General features: G+C 45.5%; 1 protein-coding gene across 7 annotated transcripts in view; it reads right to left on the reverse strand.

Annotated features, from left to right (window-relative positions):
* The window catches only part of akap6 (A kinase (PRKA) anchor protein 6), an 86493-nt gene that overhangs the window by 8914 nt on the left and 59273 nt on the right, over nucleotides 1-18306 (reverse strand). For all 7 annotated transcript variants that reach the window (XM_078796089.1, XM_078796088.1, XM_078796084.1 and 4 more), the window contains exons 16-19: nucleotides 12242-12388; nucleotides 10271-10507; nucleotides 2586-2669; nucleotides 2009-2167 (exon numbers count right to left, since the gene is read on the reverse strand). In XM_078796089.1, coding sequence (XP_078652215.1) covers nucleotides 2009-2167; nucleotides 2586-2669; nucleotides 10271-10507; nucleotides 12242-12388 — 627 coding nt within the window. The remainder of the gene's footprint in view (nucleotides 1-2008; nucleotides 2168-2585; nucleotides 2670-10270; nucleotides 10508-12241; nucleotides 12389-18306) is intronic.

Consider the following 18306-nt stretch of genomic DNA (forward strand, 5'->3'; position numbering starts at 1 on the left):
AGCTTCTGTATTATTGATGTCTGTCATTGATTTCATTTCTGTCGCTCCTAAGCAGTTTAACAGAAAACGCCGACTTCTTTTTTCACGTCAAGCAACGACTTGAAGAAAACTTTCCCCAAGACGAGGACGCCGGGTTCCAGGAACTGAGCGGGAATCGAACATTGAGAGTCTTCGCCATCTTACTGTTTGTGACTTCAATGTTTTTCCGAGGCCAAACGGAGAAAGTTTTCCCATTAGCTCCCAGGTGACTGCTCCCATTTGTTAGCTTAGCATGCGCTCGGAGCTCCAAGGAGAGCGCAGCTATCTGCTGCAGTCAGGGTGATTAGTCATGGCGCTGCGAGCGCCCCCCCCCCCTGCTAGCGACGCTGGCGGCGTCTCGGCCGTCAGAAAGCTGCGAGGCGGGCCGGCATCACTGCTTGGTTCCCGACAAGTACACCAGCACGGATGAATCGCCTCCGCGTGCACGCAGGCGCACCTTGGTCTCGACGACCAGCTAACGGTGAACAACAGCAGCAGACTCACCGCGAATACGCACATCTGCTTGACAATTTGTACACAACCATCGGCATTGTTGGGAAAAGTACTTCAAACAAGTACTTTGTCATTACTAGTTACTAGTTACTAGTTAACAGAATTACTTCTTCATAAATGTAATTAGTTACCATGGCCAATGTTTGTGGATTCATCTTGTGTGTGATTGGTGGAGAACATTACCGTATTTTCTGGACTATAAGTCGCACTTTTGTTCATGGTTTGGCCGGTCCTGCCACTCATACTCCGGAGCGACTTTTTTTTACACTGACAGCCAGGAGAGGGCGCTCTAGTTAGCTTGTGTGCCCACTAGCTGCTCTCCTATGGCTCACATACCACGAAAAATCAACTTATAAAAGCAACTGAGAAAGACGGACGACAAAAAGAAAATCATATTCTGCAGATGACAAGCTGCAAATAAACTAATTATGTTATTTAGTGTTAACATGTTATGTTAACATGCCAATAGTTGTCTTTTCAGACAACTATTTAGCCTGTTGTTCTCCATGTTATTTTATTATAAATACAATATTTATTGGATTATAACATTTTATTTATTTTCCAAACTACTTGACCAAAACAGACATTAGGTCCTCTTGGAAGGCAAGTTGTACCAATAAAAGAATAGAGAACAGGCTGAATAGGTGTAAGATATGCTAACACAATGCTTATTCAGCTACACTAAACATAAACATGAACACAAAAGTTATCCAGTGTTTATGGAACATAAACACTTTTTTCATGTATAAGTCGCTCTGGAGTATAAGTGGCAGGAACAGCCAACCTATGAAAAAAAGTGCCACTTATAGTCAGGAAAATACGGTAAATAGGCCTCCATGCCACAGGATGTTGAATGGGAACGACATTAAGTGGACATTCCTTAAAGTCAAAGAACAGGATGAATTTGTCACGTTTAAGGTTTTGGCTTAAATACTTAAAATACAATTAAGCTTAAGTAACGTAGTTATTTTTAATGTCGGTACCCCCAACGCCTGCTGGTATGGAGGACGGAGCTCACCTGATGTCAAACAGGTGCAGCCTATTTGGGCACACACACACACACACACAAACACACAAACACACACACACAATAGGAAGGCACCTTCACTTCATCACGGTGCCCAAGTGGTCATTTATAAGCCAAAGCACTCGTGTTGGTCTTCCTCCACACAGGAAGTCAAACGACTCTGCAGCCAGGCGGCGAGGTCACAGCGTCCCGCCTCCCTTATTTGTCATTTCTGCTTGTGTGTGTGTGTGTGTGTGTGTGTGTAGACAACAGTCTTAACTGTTTAAAGTCATTTTTTATAGTGTAAATCTCCTTGTCCTGCTCTTGGTGCTTTCTCACTGAATCCCCATGTAGATTGGTGAAGTGTAATAAAGTTTGACATTGAGATAAAGTCTAAAGATATAAAAGCGTCATAAAGTCATTGCCCCCCCCCCCCCCCCCCAAAAAAAGAAACGACAATGGCGTTCTAACCTGCTCTTCTCCCAGCTCCTTCTTCAGTCGGTTCTGCCACTGCAGCGCCTGCATGACGATGGCCTCCCACCTCCTCTCCAGGTTGATTGACAGCAGCTGCAGAGCCTCACGGTGCTGCTCCGCTTCCGGGCCCGCCTCCGCCTCCGCCACAGGGCCCGACTGCACCACGAGGAAACGTTTATGTTAGGGTATCGAGCGAAAACATTGCTTCCATCTTTATCAATAACAACCTCAAAGATGCATTACTAGAGAGGCATGGGAGCACGGACCCCCACCGAGCATCATTGTTGATCTTTTATTGTGATTCCCACCAAAATGATTATCCCACATATTGTATTTTTACACTGTATTTATACCCCAAGTACTGTGGTATTTTATATGCACAAATACCAAAGATCTCCCAGTATTTTAAAAATCCTGGATGCAGATGTTCATCCACTTCATCCCCAAAATGTATCCAGTTCTTCCATTCTTGAAAATGTCAACAAAGTTTTGAACATTCAAAGCATGTATAAAGTATATAAAGTATCAAATAAATGGTCTCAAGCTGGATGGGGGGGGGGTCTGGGGTACCAACCTGGTTCTGCTGGAGAAGCTTCTGACAAAGTTTGAGGACCGAAGAGACTCCTCTTCGTCGGGCTCGCACGTCGGAACACAAAGACTGTTGACGTGAGGAGGAGGAAGAAGAGGAAGGTCAGCAGAGAGAAGCCCACCCTGCATGTTATAGTACACGCTACAGTGCAATGTGCAGCAAATAGTGAACTGAGAGGCCGGGAGGAGGTCAATTATTAGTGTCTGCGTCCCGTTCAGGAAGCTCATGAATGACATCACTAGTTAGCGGAAAAGAACAACAGCATTCCCATTTTAACACCGGTGCGGCTTTTACTTTGAAATCATGACAAGTGGACCATTATTCATGATGCTTTTTGAAGGACTCTAATTGGAGAATGTTTGGCAACCTCCCCCGCCTCCGCAGGAACATGACAGTCAACTTGCTGGTCCTGGATCAGCAGCGTTGCCGCTTAAGACGGAGACCCAGCAGGAAAACAAGCATGCTGTGTGGAAAGGTCAGCGTGTGTGTGTGTGTGTGTGTGTGTGTGTGTGTGTGCGTGTTCACACTACCTGCGCATGGCCATGCGACACGTGCACGTATGCGACTTTACTCCCCAAACACGAGCACGCTCCAAACTATTTATGCTAATCCCGCCTGCTCGCTGAGGAGCACTTCCTTTACATTTTCTTTACATTTTTCCAATAAATATTAAACACTATGACAATGAAATGGGATTTCTCCCTCTTGCACACACGCACACGCACACACACACACACACACACACACACACACACTCTGTCTTTCATCTCCTCTCTGGCTGTGTGCAGTTTAGCATATTTGTGGCGGGCCTGCTTGTCTAAACAGGAAATAGGATGCACGACACAGCAGACAGGATCAAGAGGACAAGCCTGCTGTGTGTGTGTGTGTGTGTGTGTGTGTGTGTGTGTGTGTGTGTGTGTGTGCGCGTCATATCGATGTATTCCAAGCAGGAGGTGTGTGTTACGTGAGGTTGAAGACTCTAAACAACAACAAAATCGGCGGCGTGACGCCCGCTCACAGCCGACATCGTGAGAAGAGCACGGAGAGGCAAATTAAAGCGTAAGAAGAATTCTTCATGGAGAAGGAAGACGAGCGGGAAGACATTGTCATGGAGTCAAAGAGAAAACATAAGAAATATTGTCTGAATCATCAATAGTGATCCTCATCATCATCATCATCATCATCATCATCAACACGGTCGGACGTCACTCTTGACTGTTTGCTTCGGATTCTTCGCCGTATCTTTGTTGTTGTTGACTGAGGTCATTCATGGAAACTAGCATTTATTAGCACATAGCATCGATAGCAATGGCAATAACTGAAACCTAATTCCTTTTTTTGTATTATTATTATTATTTGTCACAAACTTTTCCATGTCATAAAATGACACAATGCACAAATGGCCGTTTATACGCAACACACACAGCTAGCAAGTAGTGCTATCGCTAGCGTATAGCAAAGGGGTAGAGGCGGGGTCCACCCTGGACTGGTGGCCAGCCAATCCCAGGGCACATATAGACAAACAACCATTCACACTCACATTCATACCTATGGACAATTTGGAGTGGCTAATTAACCTAGCAATTAAGCTAGCAATTAACCTAGCATGTTTTTGGATTCGGATTCCCAGGAGAAAACCCACGCATGCAAACTCCACACAGAGATGGCCGGGGGTGGGATTGAACTCGGGTCTCTTAGCTGTGAGGTCTGCACGCTAACCACTCCTACACCGTGCAACCCCAAAAAAACATGCACGCACACGTCAATTTACCGAGCCCGGAAAAATGATCAAGTTTGTATTTATTTATCTTGCGGTTAATTGATTTATCGATTACTGCGCCAGGCCTCGTCATACGGATAGGAAGCGTGCAACATTTCAGCCTGAGCATCATGTTTTCAACACTCCAGGTAAATAACGAAGGTGCGACATTTAAACGACTTTTAGGGCAAAAAGGGTAAGCAGCATTCCTCGGAAAAAGGGTACTAATAATACTGGTCTCTGTTGGTCTTGGGTCAGGATATGTTGTGATACCCTTGGACTTCAGAGCTGCATTGATCAGAAATGGCGGAGCTTTTTCCCTTGGAAAAGCCAAAGATGTTCCGGATTTCTGTTTTTTTGCTAAAGCTAGCATGCTGCTACTGTTTACATCCATGCTCATCTTCGGTCCTGGTAAGACACGAAGCACGCTACAAAGCCACTGATTGATTACCTCACGATACCTGGTGCATGTCTCCATGATTGATTCATCCACAAATTAATGGCGGATTCTTATTGATGTTTTATCGATCACAACCCTACAGGATACCGTCTTTATCTTCACGATGGTCGTGACAGGAAGACAACCGATGTTGATTTCTCCTAATTTCCCCGAACTTCTAATTTCACTTCATTTCAACTTTCCTTTTCTTTGACGCACAGCCATCACAAGAGTCTGGCTCACGTTTGGGGAACAAAATGAAGGGAACAAAGTTAGCGAAAAACGACGTATTCTTCCGCCTCCAGTACGTATTCGCCTGCTGCACGCACGTCGTTAGTCCTTGTCCCGTTGTGTCCAGGATGCAGCATTTAAGGAAGTACTTAAGGAAGTACAACGTAACCGTGGAAAACCAAAATACAAACATTGTAAGATGTAAGATTGTATGATGCTAATACGCGGCCACAAGGTCAAGTCAAGGTGGAGCAGCAGCTCAGGTATCTTAGCGATTGTCTCTCAGCGTTGTCTTCCTGGAAGGATGAAGGCATCCCGAGGAAGAGGAATATCTGATTCCCTCTTATTCTTAAATCTCTCCAAAAAAAAAACCAAAATCCTCTTAACTCTGGTCTGACTCTTCATCTCTGTAATCTAATTACTTGAGGGGGGGTCATGTGGCAATGTCACTCAAGCATTGGACAAAGAAGAGCAAAGCCAAAGGATTTTTGTCTGTTTCTTCCAAAGAAGACACAACTTTACGCTAGCATGTTTTCATCTACTTTAGCTTAATAACATGCTAACATCACGTTGTTGCTCCGGGAATTTTATCCATCAGATGTTAGTCAAGATGGCCGAAGCCGCCAAGGACAAAAAGAAAGGATTTTGTCAGCTTTCACTGAGGATGCTTCAATCAATTAACATTCATTACAAATCTCTGATGAAGTCCATTTGTTGATGAAGTCCATTAAAGGCACCGCGCCGCTCATGAATACCTGACGAGCTGTCGTCAACACCCTCTGCCCTCCATCTTGTCTTTGCTCTCTGATGCTGGCTCTCAATGGAACACTTGCTTTAGCTGCTTTAGCTGCTTTAGCGTCATGAAGACCGAAGTACAAGTACTCGAGTACAGTAATCCCTCATTTTTCCTTATTATTCCACTTAGTTCCAACTGCGATAAGTGAATTTCAGTGAAGTAGGGTTCCTTCTATACAAATATTTTCGCAGTTAGAGCATAGTAAACCTGTTTACAGCCTTCTGATACCGCTTTTAAGATTATTAGAGCTCTCTAGGCATGAAATAACACCCCTATAGTCCCCCTTTACACTCTATACTATACTATAATATTGTATATTAAATTAGTATATAAAATAAGAGAAAATAAACCATTGCTTGTGAGTGTTACGATAAATGCGCTCCCTCTGGGACATGAAAGAGTCACACAGGAAGTGATGTCGGGGGTTCAGAGTTGAGTTTCAGCTTTGGAGTATTGCGCCTGTTGTGAGATGATTCAAACCTGAAATAAAGAGCGGTTGTTCCGGCTGTCTCACCAAACTAACAGTAACATTCCCGACACCAAGTGACTGGTGTAGAATCCTACATTTAATCAGTGTCTTTGAATGCATCATATTTCTATTTTTGTTCAGCTTTCGATGAGTTATAATGAAAAAATGATGATTGAGTTCATCCTTCAACATGCTCATCACCTCATCTACTCGTTTGTTGTCACGTGTGCAGTTTGTTGACAAAGGCAGCCAATCACTGATCATCATTTATGATGTCATCAGTCCCACGCGCGTTACGGCCAGGTTAGCCCCGCCCACATCCTTCCTTCAATGACCGACCAAGGATAAACTATTTGGAATATTCCACAAGCTTCTCCTCGCCAGATGACCAGCTTCAATGGACCATCATGTTCTCCTATTTGGTGTCATGTGACCCGTTGTCCGCTTTTCCGCCATTTTGTGTCTTCCCACTAAATCAACGTTCTCCTTTCATGTCAGGCGGCGTGGTCTTCCAACGTCTCCTTTCTTTCCTCCTCTCCACCTGCTTTGATTCCTCGTCTCGCCTCTTTAGGCTGAGAAAAGTCTTCTTCTGGTCTCGCCGGGATGAAGATGAAAGTCTGCGTATGCGGACGTGGTTACCGCGGTAACGCCTCATCTGTTGTGCTCGCCTTCAGCCTCGAACGAGAGAAGTAAGCCGAGGTGTTCTTCATCGTGTTCATTCTCACGCGCCTTCTGGAAGCTATGACGCTCACGTGATCATTAAGGAGTCATGTGACTCTTGCTAATTAGCTAGCTTAACCATGACGCTGGACTGTGACATCACAAAGTGTTGGTGGGGGCGGGGCCGGGCTTGGAAACGGGAAGAAGGAATGATGAAAATAGAAAATTGAGAAGGTCAAAGAGCAGGATTGGTGGGTGGGTGGGGGGTCTAACGGGAATCAAACAGCGGGGAGGGAGCATTCATCTCCACTCAACCACAGGGGGGAGACCGGCAGACTCACTGATAACACAACAAAAGAAGAAGAAAGACGCTTGTTGATCCGAAGAGCATGGATGCTCATCCTCACGAATTTGTGTGTGTGTGACGCCTCCACCATGACAAGGCTGCATAGGAAGGAAGGACAGAAGGAAGGGAGGATGGAAGGACAAAATAAAGGAATAAATGGGAAAAGAACCTTTAGCATGTTTTTGGAATGTGGGAGGAAACCGGAGTACCCGGAGAAAAGCCACGCATGCACGGGGAGAACATGCAAACTCCACACAGAGATGGCCGAAGGTGGAATCGAACCCTGGTCTCCTAGCTGTGAGGTCTGCATGCTAACCACTTGCCCGCCATGCAGCCAAGTTGGAAATTATGTTGGAAAAAATTAACATTAAAAAATTTTATCCGCTAATTAAAAATCCCTCATCTTCATCCTGGGGAGGCAAATTAGACATCATCATCATCATCGCAGAGACATGCACCCCCCCCGGCGTCCACTACAATGACCTTTGACCTCCAGCTATTACACCAGTAGGTCTCCCTCCCTCACACACACACACACACTATTTGCCATCACCCCCCCCCCCCCCGTTAGAAAGGCAAAGTTGAACCTTCCAGAAAGATCGTGTGTGTGTGTGTGTGTGTGTGTGTGTGTGTATGAATTTGAGGTGTGTCTGCCACCCAAAGCGTGGGGCCTACAATGGAAAGTCACAGGAGGCCCCAGGGAAGTTTGGATGATGTTTTATCTTAACACATCGCTAATTCAATTAAGAGGCAAAGAGGCAGGTTAGCTCAGGAGGACGGACTTGTGTGTGTGTGTGTGTGTGTGTGTGGATGTGTGTGGATGTGTGGATGTGTGTGTGTGTGTGGATGTGTGTGTGGATGAAAAAATACACAAAGGAAAGAGGAGAGGATAGAAAGTGGTAGGTAGGTAGGTAGCTAGGTAGGTAGCTAGGTAGGTAGGTAGGTAGCTAGGTAGGTAGGTAGGTAGGTAGCTAGGTAGGTAGCTAGGTAGGTAGGTAGGTAGGTAGGTAGGTAGGTAGGTAGGTAGGTAGGTAGGTAGGTTGGTAGGTAGGTAGGTAGGTAGGTAGGTAGGTAGGTAGCTAGGTAGGTAGCTAGGTAGCTAGGTAGCTAGGTAGGTAGCTAGGTAGGTAGCTAGGTAGGTAAGTAGGTAGCTAGGTAGGTAGGTAGGTAGGTAGGTAGGTAGGTAGCTAGGTAGCTAGGTAGGTAGGTAGGTAGGTAGGTAGGTAGGTAGGTAGGTAGGTTGGTAGGTAGGTAGGTAGGTAGGTAGCTAGGTAGGTAGCTAGGTAGGTAGGTAGCTAGGTAGCTAGGTAGGTAGGTAGGTAGGTAGATAGCTAGGTAGGTAGGTAGGTAGCTAGGTAGGTAGGTAGGTAGGTAGATAGCTAGGTAGGTAGCTAGGTCGGTAGGTAGGTAGCTCGGTAGCTCTGTAGCTCGGTAGCTAGGTAGCGAGGTAGGTAGGTAGCTAGGTAGGTAGCTAGGTAGCGAGGTAGGTAGGTAGGTAGGTAGGTAGGTAGGTAGGTAGGTAGGTAACTAGGTAGGTAGGTAGCTAGGTAGGTCGGTAGGTAGGTACGTGGGTAGCTAGGTAGGTAGCTAGGTAGGTAGCAAGGTAGGTAGGTAGGTAGGTAGCTAGGTAGGTAGCTAGGTAGGTATGTAGGTATGTAGGTATGTAGGTAGCTAGGTAGGTAGGTAGGTGGGTAGGTAGGTAGGTAGGTAGGTAGATAGCTAGGTAGGTAGGTAAGTAGCTAGGTCGGTAGGTAGGTAGCTCGGTAGCTCGGTAGGTAGATAGCTCGGTAGCTAGGTAGGTAGGTAGCTAGGTAGCTAGGTAGCTAGGTAGGTAACTAGGTAGGTAGGTAGCTAGGTAGCTAGGTAGCTAGGTAGGTAGGTAGCTAGGTAGGTAGCTAGGTAGGTAGGTAGCTAGGTAGGTAGCTAGGTAGCTAGGTAGGTAGCTAGGTAGGTAGGTAGCTAGGTCTGTAGGTAGGTAGATAGCTCGGTAGGTAGGTAGCTAGGTTGGTAGGTAGGTAGATAGCTTGGTAGCTAGGTAGGTAGGTAGGTAGGTAGCTAGGTAGCTAGGTAGCTAGGTAGGTAGGTAGCTAGGTAGCTAGGTAGGTAGCTAGGTAGATAGCTAGGTAGGTACATAGAGGCCCAGTTGACGAGACCAGGTCTCGGGGTTCCAAGACGCCATGATGTATAATAGTTTGCAATCAAACCCTTTCACGAGTTCACGCCATCACAGGAAGACCCGACAAACGACAGCAGACTCCCGCTTCCCCTCGCTCTCCTAAATGGCCGCCATCAATACTTGACAATCTCTGGCGGCTCACAGATCCTTTCCGCCTCCGATCGATGGCATCCCGCTCTGAGCCGTGACGAGGATCGAATGCAAAAACAGAATGACACATGTCATGTGTCATGTGACAGGTGACCACGCCCCTTCTCAGGTTCGTGTGTATTCATCCGTCTTTATTTGTCTGCATGTATGTGAGCCTCATTTGCATACATTTACATTACACCGAGTGTGTGTTGCTAAGCTAATCAGACGATGCTAGCTGTTCACTGTGTGCTGATTAATATCCTGTTAGCTTCCCGTGGCGTCGGTTCCTCCATACATCCTTCGCCCTCATTAAGATCATGGCTGCCATACTCAGCACGCTGGATTTTATTTTGATTGGATGAAGCTTTGTCAAAAGTTTGTTTGTCTTCTGGAACTTAGCAGCTGGAGCTTGGGTGTACAAAGTACGGCCCAGGGGGCATTTTAGGTCCATTTATGAATGGAATGGGCCCACAGCCTCGACATCAACACTTTCACGTCCTCTGATTGGTTCATCCGATGGTGGCTACGTATCTTAGTTAGAGTACTACGTACTGGTGCAGTGATACTGTATGTAGTATCTACTGGCTCTCACGGTGTCCGCCCCCCCGAAGCCCCGGGTTCCAGGTATTTGTTACTCCAACATGCGGAGAGGCCACACCTACCTTGAAGCTGGCCAGCTGGGCTGAGGCTTCGCTGTCCCGGCGGAGGCAGGAGTTGAAAATGAGGAGCTCGGTGTGTCGTAGCCACGCCTTCAGCTCCTTGATGCGGGCCTGCAGCTGCTCCAACATGGCGGTGCTGAGCGGCGAGAGAAGGGTCTCTGCTGACGCCGGCGGGGGGCGCACCTTGGCGGGGGAGCAGATGATGATCTGCGTGGACCCTGAGTGGCCAGCCAGGATGTTCTGGAAAAAGGAAGACACGTGTCCAATGGATCCATGTCTGATCTGGATTACATTTTAGCACAGTGGATCCTTTTTGAGGCGGCAGACGGTTTGCCAGAACCTCTAGTCTGGGTCTAGTCTAGGTTCCATGGCCTCGCCGAACACCTCCCACACCCGCGTTTTTGCTTCAACCACTGTCGAAGCCGGGTGTCGCTTGACCCGACGGTACCTGTCAGCTGCTTCAGGAGACCGCAAGCCATCCACGCTCCATCGGACCCCGAGTTCAGGCCTAGTTCAGGCCTAGTTCAGGCCTAGTTCAGGCCTAGTTAGTCATTGTGTCTTCATCCTGTTATTATGGTCAAATAAAATAAAATAAAATAAAATAAAATAAAATAAAATAAAATAAAATAAAATAAAATAAAATAAAATAAAATAAAATAAAATAAAATAAAATAAAATAAAATAAAATAAAATAAAATAAAATAAAATAAAATAATTCATTTAAATAAATAAAATAATTCATTTATTCATTTTCTGCTGCTTATCCTCACAAGGGTCGCGGGGGTGATGGAGCCTATCCCAGCTGTCTTCTTGGGGCAAGAGGCGGGGTCCACCCTGGACTGGTGGCCAGCCAATCACAGGGCACATATAGACAAACAACCATTCACACTCACATTCATACCTATGGACAATTTGGAGTGGCTAATTAACCTAGCATGTTTTTGGAATGTGGGAGGAAACCGGAGTACCCGGAGAAAACCCACGCATGCAAACTCCACACAGAGATGGCCGAGGGTGGAATCAAACACGGGTCTCCTAGCTGTGAGGTCTGCCCGCTAACCACTCGACCACCGTGCAGCCCAATAACAATAATAATGATATTAATAATAATAAAATAATAGCAATAAAAAAGAAATAATAATAATAATAAATAATAATTGTTTGGTCTGATATTAGAATGGCCTTTGCCGTCAGGAAAACGAGGAAAGGCTGGTGTTTGTACTTTTCACGGCACTTTGAACGAGTTAGCCACATTAGCATACATAAACGCCCCCGTTACTCTCTGCCGGGTGAAGGCTCAAAGGTCTTGAAGATGAAAGTTATTTGAGTTGTGTTTGTTGTGGCTGACAATGGCAAGCGTTGAAAGGTCAGCGTGACCTCATGAGGCGAGCGTAGGTGAGGACGTAAAGGTGATTGTCGCTTCCACACTTTGTTGATTAATTCGGGCGCGTGCAGCGGCGACAGCTGGCGGTGCCTCATCAGGACGATGAAAGGCGACGACGTGACTTTGTTCCGGGGAAGAAACAAAAACCCTTCTCCTGTCGACCGAGTTCGCCGCCGCCGACGCCATCTGCGAGCGTCTCATCTCCTCGCCGCCCCTGATCGCAGTGGCAACGTTAGCGGAAGCGTGCGAGCGCGCTCTGACATATGTAAGCGCCCCTTTCCAACAGATTCCATCTCGGAAATTGAACGACGGCAGCAGATGAGGCGTCGCTCTTCCGCCGCAGTAAGCAGGCTGTGATTAAACTTCATGTTTGGACCGCCGCCCGCGCCCGTCGCCCGTCGCCAGGGGACAAAGTGGCGGGAAGCAATCACATGCCGAGGATATTTGATGCTAAAGTGGACCTGAGGAACTCACAATTCCACCTCTATGGATGCTCTTGGTCCTCGTCTTTGCTAATCCAAGTCTGACATCATCAAATGGAGGAGTGCTTTTATTGTGTTATTGTGTGTGTGCGTGTGTGTGTGTGTTACCTCCAGCTGTGTCCATGTGTGTGTCAGGTTGTGGATCTGATGGTGGAAGTTTGAGGGCAGTTCCGTCCCGCTCCTCTTCAGAGACTCCGCTCGGCCCAGCAGGCTGGTCTTCCTGTTCTCCATCGCCATCAGCTCAGCGTGGCTGCTCTGCACGCACAAACACACACAAACACACACACATCATGACACACTGACACACTCATATACAGTCACACATAAATATGGGATAATAACTATAAAAGCAATCTTCACTGGCTAAATGTGCTGCAAAAAAGGCCAGTAAGGATAATTCATAATGCCGCCTACAGAGAACATACTAACTCCTTATTTCTAAAATCACAAATACTTCAACTTGCTGATGTAGTTCATCTTCAAACAGCTAAAATAATGCATAAGGCTAAAAATAACCAATTAGCTAAAATGTCATCCAATACTTCTCTACAAGAGAAGTCTCTTGTAGACATATGGTACCCATTATGGCATTGTATGGTCATATCACCTCGTACTTCGGTATGTGACAAAAAAGAAAAAAACTAAAGAAAATAAATAAAAAATAATAAAAAACTAAATATAAAAAATAAAAAACAATTTTTTTTGATATTATATTATAGAAAGCAGGAAGTGAACAAATGTAACAGTTAGTGATTGTAAAAGTACCAGATGGAGGGGTAGGATTTAATAAGCTTTGCTTCTTCGTATTCCTTTTGGACATGTTATTTATTTCAAATGAAATTAAACCATTACCATTACCATTACCATTACCATTACCATTACCATCACCATTACCATCACCATTACCATTACCATTACCATTACCATTACCATCACCATTACCATCACCATCACCATTACCATCACCATCACCATTACCATCACCATTACCATCACCATTACCATTACCATTACCATCACCATTACCATTACCATTACCATTACCATTACCATTACCATTACCATTACCATTACTTTTCTGTCGGTGTTGTAGGAATTCTCCTTAGAGCTCGTTGGGTACTAAGTATTGGCTACCATGGAACCAATGATAGCTTACATTCAGGTTGGGAATACTTCATCAGTACACTTCAAGTATACTATGTGCAAATTATGAAAGTATAAGAGTACAGTCAAATATCCACGACTGTCGTTGCGTTTTGAGTACAACATCCGGGTACTGACCAAGGACGCACTTCTGTACTCAACAGACTAAGTATAAGTACACAAGTGCAACAATTGAAAGTACAACAGCCTTAAAAGACATCCTCAAGAGCATCAAGTTCGTCTTTCCGCTCGCTTCTACTTCCTGCGTGTTGCCTGAGAAGCGCTGCGGAGGCGGAAGCTATTTTGGAATCAGAAGGTAAACAAGGTTTACTTTTAAACCAACAGCAGCGACAAAATGACCAAGAATCTTCGTCTTTCGTCAATCACTTCCTTCATCTTTATTTTCCTCACCGTCACGCTTGCTCGTCCTCGTCTGCGTTGTTAGTGCAACTCTTCATCTTTTTAGCGCCTCTTCCCTCCTCCTCGCTCCTCTTTTCATTTTCTGCATCGATAGCTGCTTGATTCTACTCTTCCTCGTCCTTCATCATTACCGCCGCCGCCATTTGAATATTTAAATGTCTCCAACGGCGCACGCACACCCGTGTGTCTGCTCACGCTGACATCAGAGCGGCGGCGGTGGCGGCAGTGGCGGTGGCGGCGGCGGCCATTTCTCAATGTCGTGGATCCTGATGGAGATGCTATCGTTCGTGGCCCGGCCACCATCCATCCCCGTCACTTAGGAAGGAGGCGGAGCAAGGAGGTAAACGTGTGGACCAACAGCCAGGAAGTGCTAAGATTTATTTGCTGATGGCCGATGTTGATCTAAAGTAGGAGGAAGGACGTTTATCCCTCACTTGTTTGCTTGGAGGAAGCCATTGAAGAGGAAGAGGAGGGAGGAAGAAGGCGGACATTAAAATGCATGAGATCCAAACTTGGAGATAAATGCTGATCTTGGAGAAATGGGGGTGAGAGGCGGAGGTGCACGGATGGCTAGTTGCGATGTATTCACGCCTGGGGACGATCGCCATGCAAGGATGGACGGAGATGTGAAGGCCCGAGGACGGAGGAGAAGGAGGAGGAACGCACACTTCCACACTTCCTGGTGGAAGAACGTTCCAGACTCTGTGGCGGTGTCTCAAACGGAATGCTGGATAGGCTCCATCTTATCCGTCACTCTAACGAGAACCACAATTCCAAACAAACCGGTTTTAGTTTAACCCCCGAGAACCCTTCAAATGTAAATTTTAGGGGGGTTGAAAGTCAGCCAATGAGTTTCCAAGAGGTCTCATGGCCGTGTGACGTTTCCCCCCTTGTGTTCTCCTGTTTGGAGTCCGAAAAAGCCAACCTACTAGGACCCTTGGGGGCCATTTTGGACGTAATATATGCATATTGTTTTGATTTGCAATAGTCTTGATGTTTTTTTCTCAGTTGTCCACAAAAACACCGGCGGTATTCGGGTACCTCTACTTCAACTCTACTTCAATCTCTAGTTGGCTCGCACCAGCAATGAAGTTTACTTGGTCACGCACGGCCGGTTACCATGGCTACCACCGTCCTGTGAGTCCCACCATGGAGACAGAAGTACTTTTTCATGTTGGAATCAAATACAATTAAAAGTTCCTTGGCATCTGGACGAGAGTCATCCAACGTGTCATGTGACTAATTGAAACAAATGAGTCGCCACTTCGCTTCCATATGCCGGAGAGCACACGTGTCACCGTGCTGCCGCCCGAAAAACACTCCTAAGGCGCGAACCGTGCTGCCGCCCAAGAACCAGTCCTAAGGCACAAACCGTGCTGCCGCCCAAGCACCAGTCCTAAGGCACAAACCGTGCTGCCGCCCAAGAACCAGTCCTAAGGCACAAACCGTGCTGCCGCCCATAAACCAGTCCTAAGGCACAAACCGTGCTGCCGCCCAAGAACCAGTCCTAAGGCACAAACCGTGCTGCCGCCCAAGAACCAGTCCTAAGGCACAAACCGTGCTGCCACCCAAGAACCAGTCCTAAGGCACAAACCGTGCTGCCGCCCAAGAACCAGTCCTAAGGCACAAACCGTGCTGCCGCCCAAGAACCAGTCCTAAGGCACAAATGATGCTGGTCTACACTGAAGACGCTACGACATCTTTCAGTGGGAAGTGATGACAACAAAGCTCACACATCCTTTCTTCCTTTCTACCCAAACACACAGGGAGGAGGGAGGAAATGGGGGGGGGGGGTGAGTGCAATGATAGGATGAGGATGAGGATGTTGGCAAGTATGGGGGACAAGCACTTCCAGTAGAATATCTTGTAAATATTCATGAGCGCAGGCTGACACCACAGCAGAAAGCAGTCACACATGAAAAACATTTCATTGACTTCCTCATTCGGGATAAGAACTTGTGGATGAGACACTTTGGATTGGACCAGCTGGACACTTTAGATGGGACATGTTGGACGAGACACTTTAGATGGGACATGTTGGATGAGACACTTTGGATTGGACATGTTGGATGAGACATTTTAGATGGGATGTGTTGGATGAGACACTTTGGATTGGACATGTTGGATGAGACACTTTGGATTGGACATGTTGGATGAGACACTTTAGATGGGACATGTTGGATGAGACACTTTGGATTGGACATGTTGGATGAGACATTTTAGATGGGATGTGTTGGATGAGACACTTTGGATTGGACATGTTGGATGAGACACTTTGGATTGGACATGTTGGATGAGACACTTTAGATGGGACATGTTGGATGAGACACTTTGGATTGGACATGTTGGATGAGACATTTTAGATGGGATGTGTTGGACGAGACCCTTTAGATGGGACATGTTGGATGAGACATTTTAGATGGGATGTGTTGGACGAGACCCTTTAGATTGGACATTTTGGATGAGACATTTTAGATGGGACGTGTTGGACAAGACACTTTAGACGGGACATGTTGGAAGAGACACTTTATATGGGATGTGTTGGACGAGACACTTTAGATGGGGCATTTTGGAGACATGTTGGATGAGACACTCTATGTGAGGCATGTTGGATGAGAAAACTTAAATGGGACATGTTGGGTGAGATATTTTAAATGACATGCTGGATGGTATTCTATGAGACATGTTGGACAAGACACCGCTATAGACATATGACATGTTGGCTGAGACATGTTGGATGAGACATTTCGGATGAGACATTTTGGATGAGACACTCTATGTGAGGCATGTTGGATGAGACACTTTATATGAGACATGTTGGATGAGACGTGTTGGATGAGACACTTTGGATGAGACGTGTTGGATGAGACACTTTATATGAGACATGTTGGATGAGACATTTTGGATGAGACGTGTTGGATGAGAAACTTTATATAAGACATGTTGGATGAGACATTTTGGATGAGACGTGTTGGATGAGACACTTTATATGAGACATGTTGGATGAGACATTTTGGATGAGACGTGTTGGATGAGACACTTTGGATGAGACGTGTTGGATGAGACACTTTATATGAGACATGTTGGATGAGACATTTTGGATGAGACGTGTTGGATGAGAAACTTTATATAAGACATGTTGGATGAGACATTTTGGATGAGACGTGTTGGATGAGACACTTTATATGAGACATGTTGGATGAGACATTTTGGATGAGACGTGTTGGATGAGACACTTTATATGAGACATGTTGGATGAGACATTTTGGATGAGACGTGTTGAATGAGACATGTTGGATGAGACGTGTTGGATGAGACACTTTATATGAGACATGTTGGATGAGACGTGTTGGATGAGACACTTTATATGAGACATGTTGGATGAGACATTTTGGATGAGACATGTTGGATGAGACACTTTATATGAGACATGTTGGATGAGACATTTTGGATGAGACGTGTTGGATGAGACACTTTATATGAGACATGTTGGATGAGACACTATATGAAACATGTTGGATGAAACATTTTTGATTAGACATGTTGAATGAGACACGATATGAGACATTTGAATGAGTCAATTCATATGAAACCTGTTGAATGACAGATTTCATTTGAGAAATTTTGGATGAGACACTTTATATGAGAAATTTTGGATGAGACACTTTATATGAGAAATGTTGGATGAGACACTTTATATGAGAAATTTTGGATGAGACGCTTTATATGAGAAATATTGGATGAGACACTTTATATGAGAAATGTTGGATGAGACACTTTAGATGAAAAATTTTGGATGAGACACTTGATATGAGACATGTTGGATGAGACACTTGATATGAGAAATGTTGGATGAGACACTTGATATGAGACATGTTGGATGGGACACCTTATATGAGACATGTTGGATGAGACACTTGATATGAGACATGTTGAATGAGACACTTGATATGAGACATGTTGGATGAGACACTTGATATGAGACATGTTGGATGAGACACTTGATATGAGACATGTTGGATGAGACACTTGATATGAGACATGTTGGATGAGACACTTGATATGAGACATGTTGGATGAGTCAATCCAAATGAAAAGTGTTGAATGAGATAGTTGAAATGAGACACTATGTATATGAGACATGCCGTATGAGAGTTTTGTTGATGAGGAATTGATGCTGTACGCTAGCTATGCTGGACTCCCAGGCAGCAACAGAGCTAGCTAGTAGCCACCTGGATGTTAGCGGTGTTAACTAGAAGACATTGACCCAATATTTATGCCTTCATCCTGGTTCTTTCCATTTTACAACCACACAAACACATCACAATCCGGGAGAATTTTATCGTCAGTGGGAATGTCGGAAGACAGAAGCAATTTCCGGAAGTCTTCCTCAGAAACCGAAAGAGTTAGCAGTTCTGCCGTACTGTAAACAAAATGAACCGATGCCATACCGTTACACTACACTACTACTACACAGTATGGTGTGTGTGTGTGTATATGTGTGTGTATGTGTGTGTATGTGTGTGTGTATGTGTGTGTGAGAGGAAAAAGGGGAACATTAGGGCACATTTTATTCCTTCACTTCTCCCTGCCCCCTCTCGTGTGTGTGT

The sequence above is a fragment of the Doryrhamphus excisus genome, linkage group LG14 (genome assembly GCF_037039965.1).
Source record: "Doryrhamphus excisus strain RoL-2023G ecotype Guam linkage group LG14, RoL_Dexc_Guam_v1.1, whole genome shotgun sequence".
Classification (NCBI taxonomy): Eukaryota; Metazoa; Chordata; class Actinopteri; order Syngnathiformes; family Syngnathidae; genus Doryrhamphus; species Doryrhamphus excisus.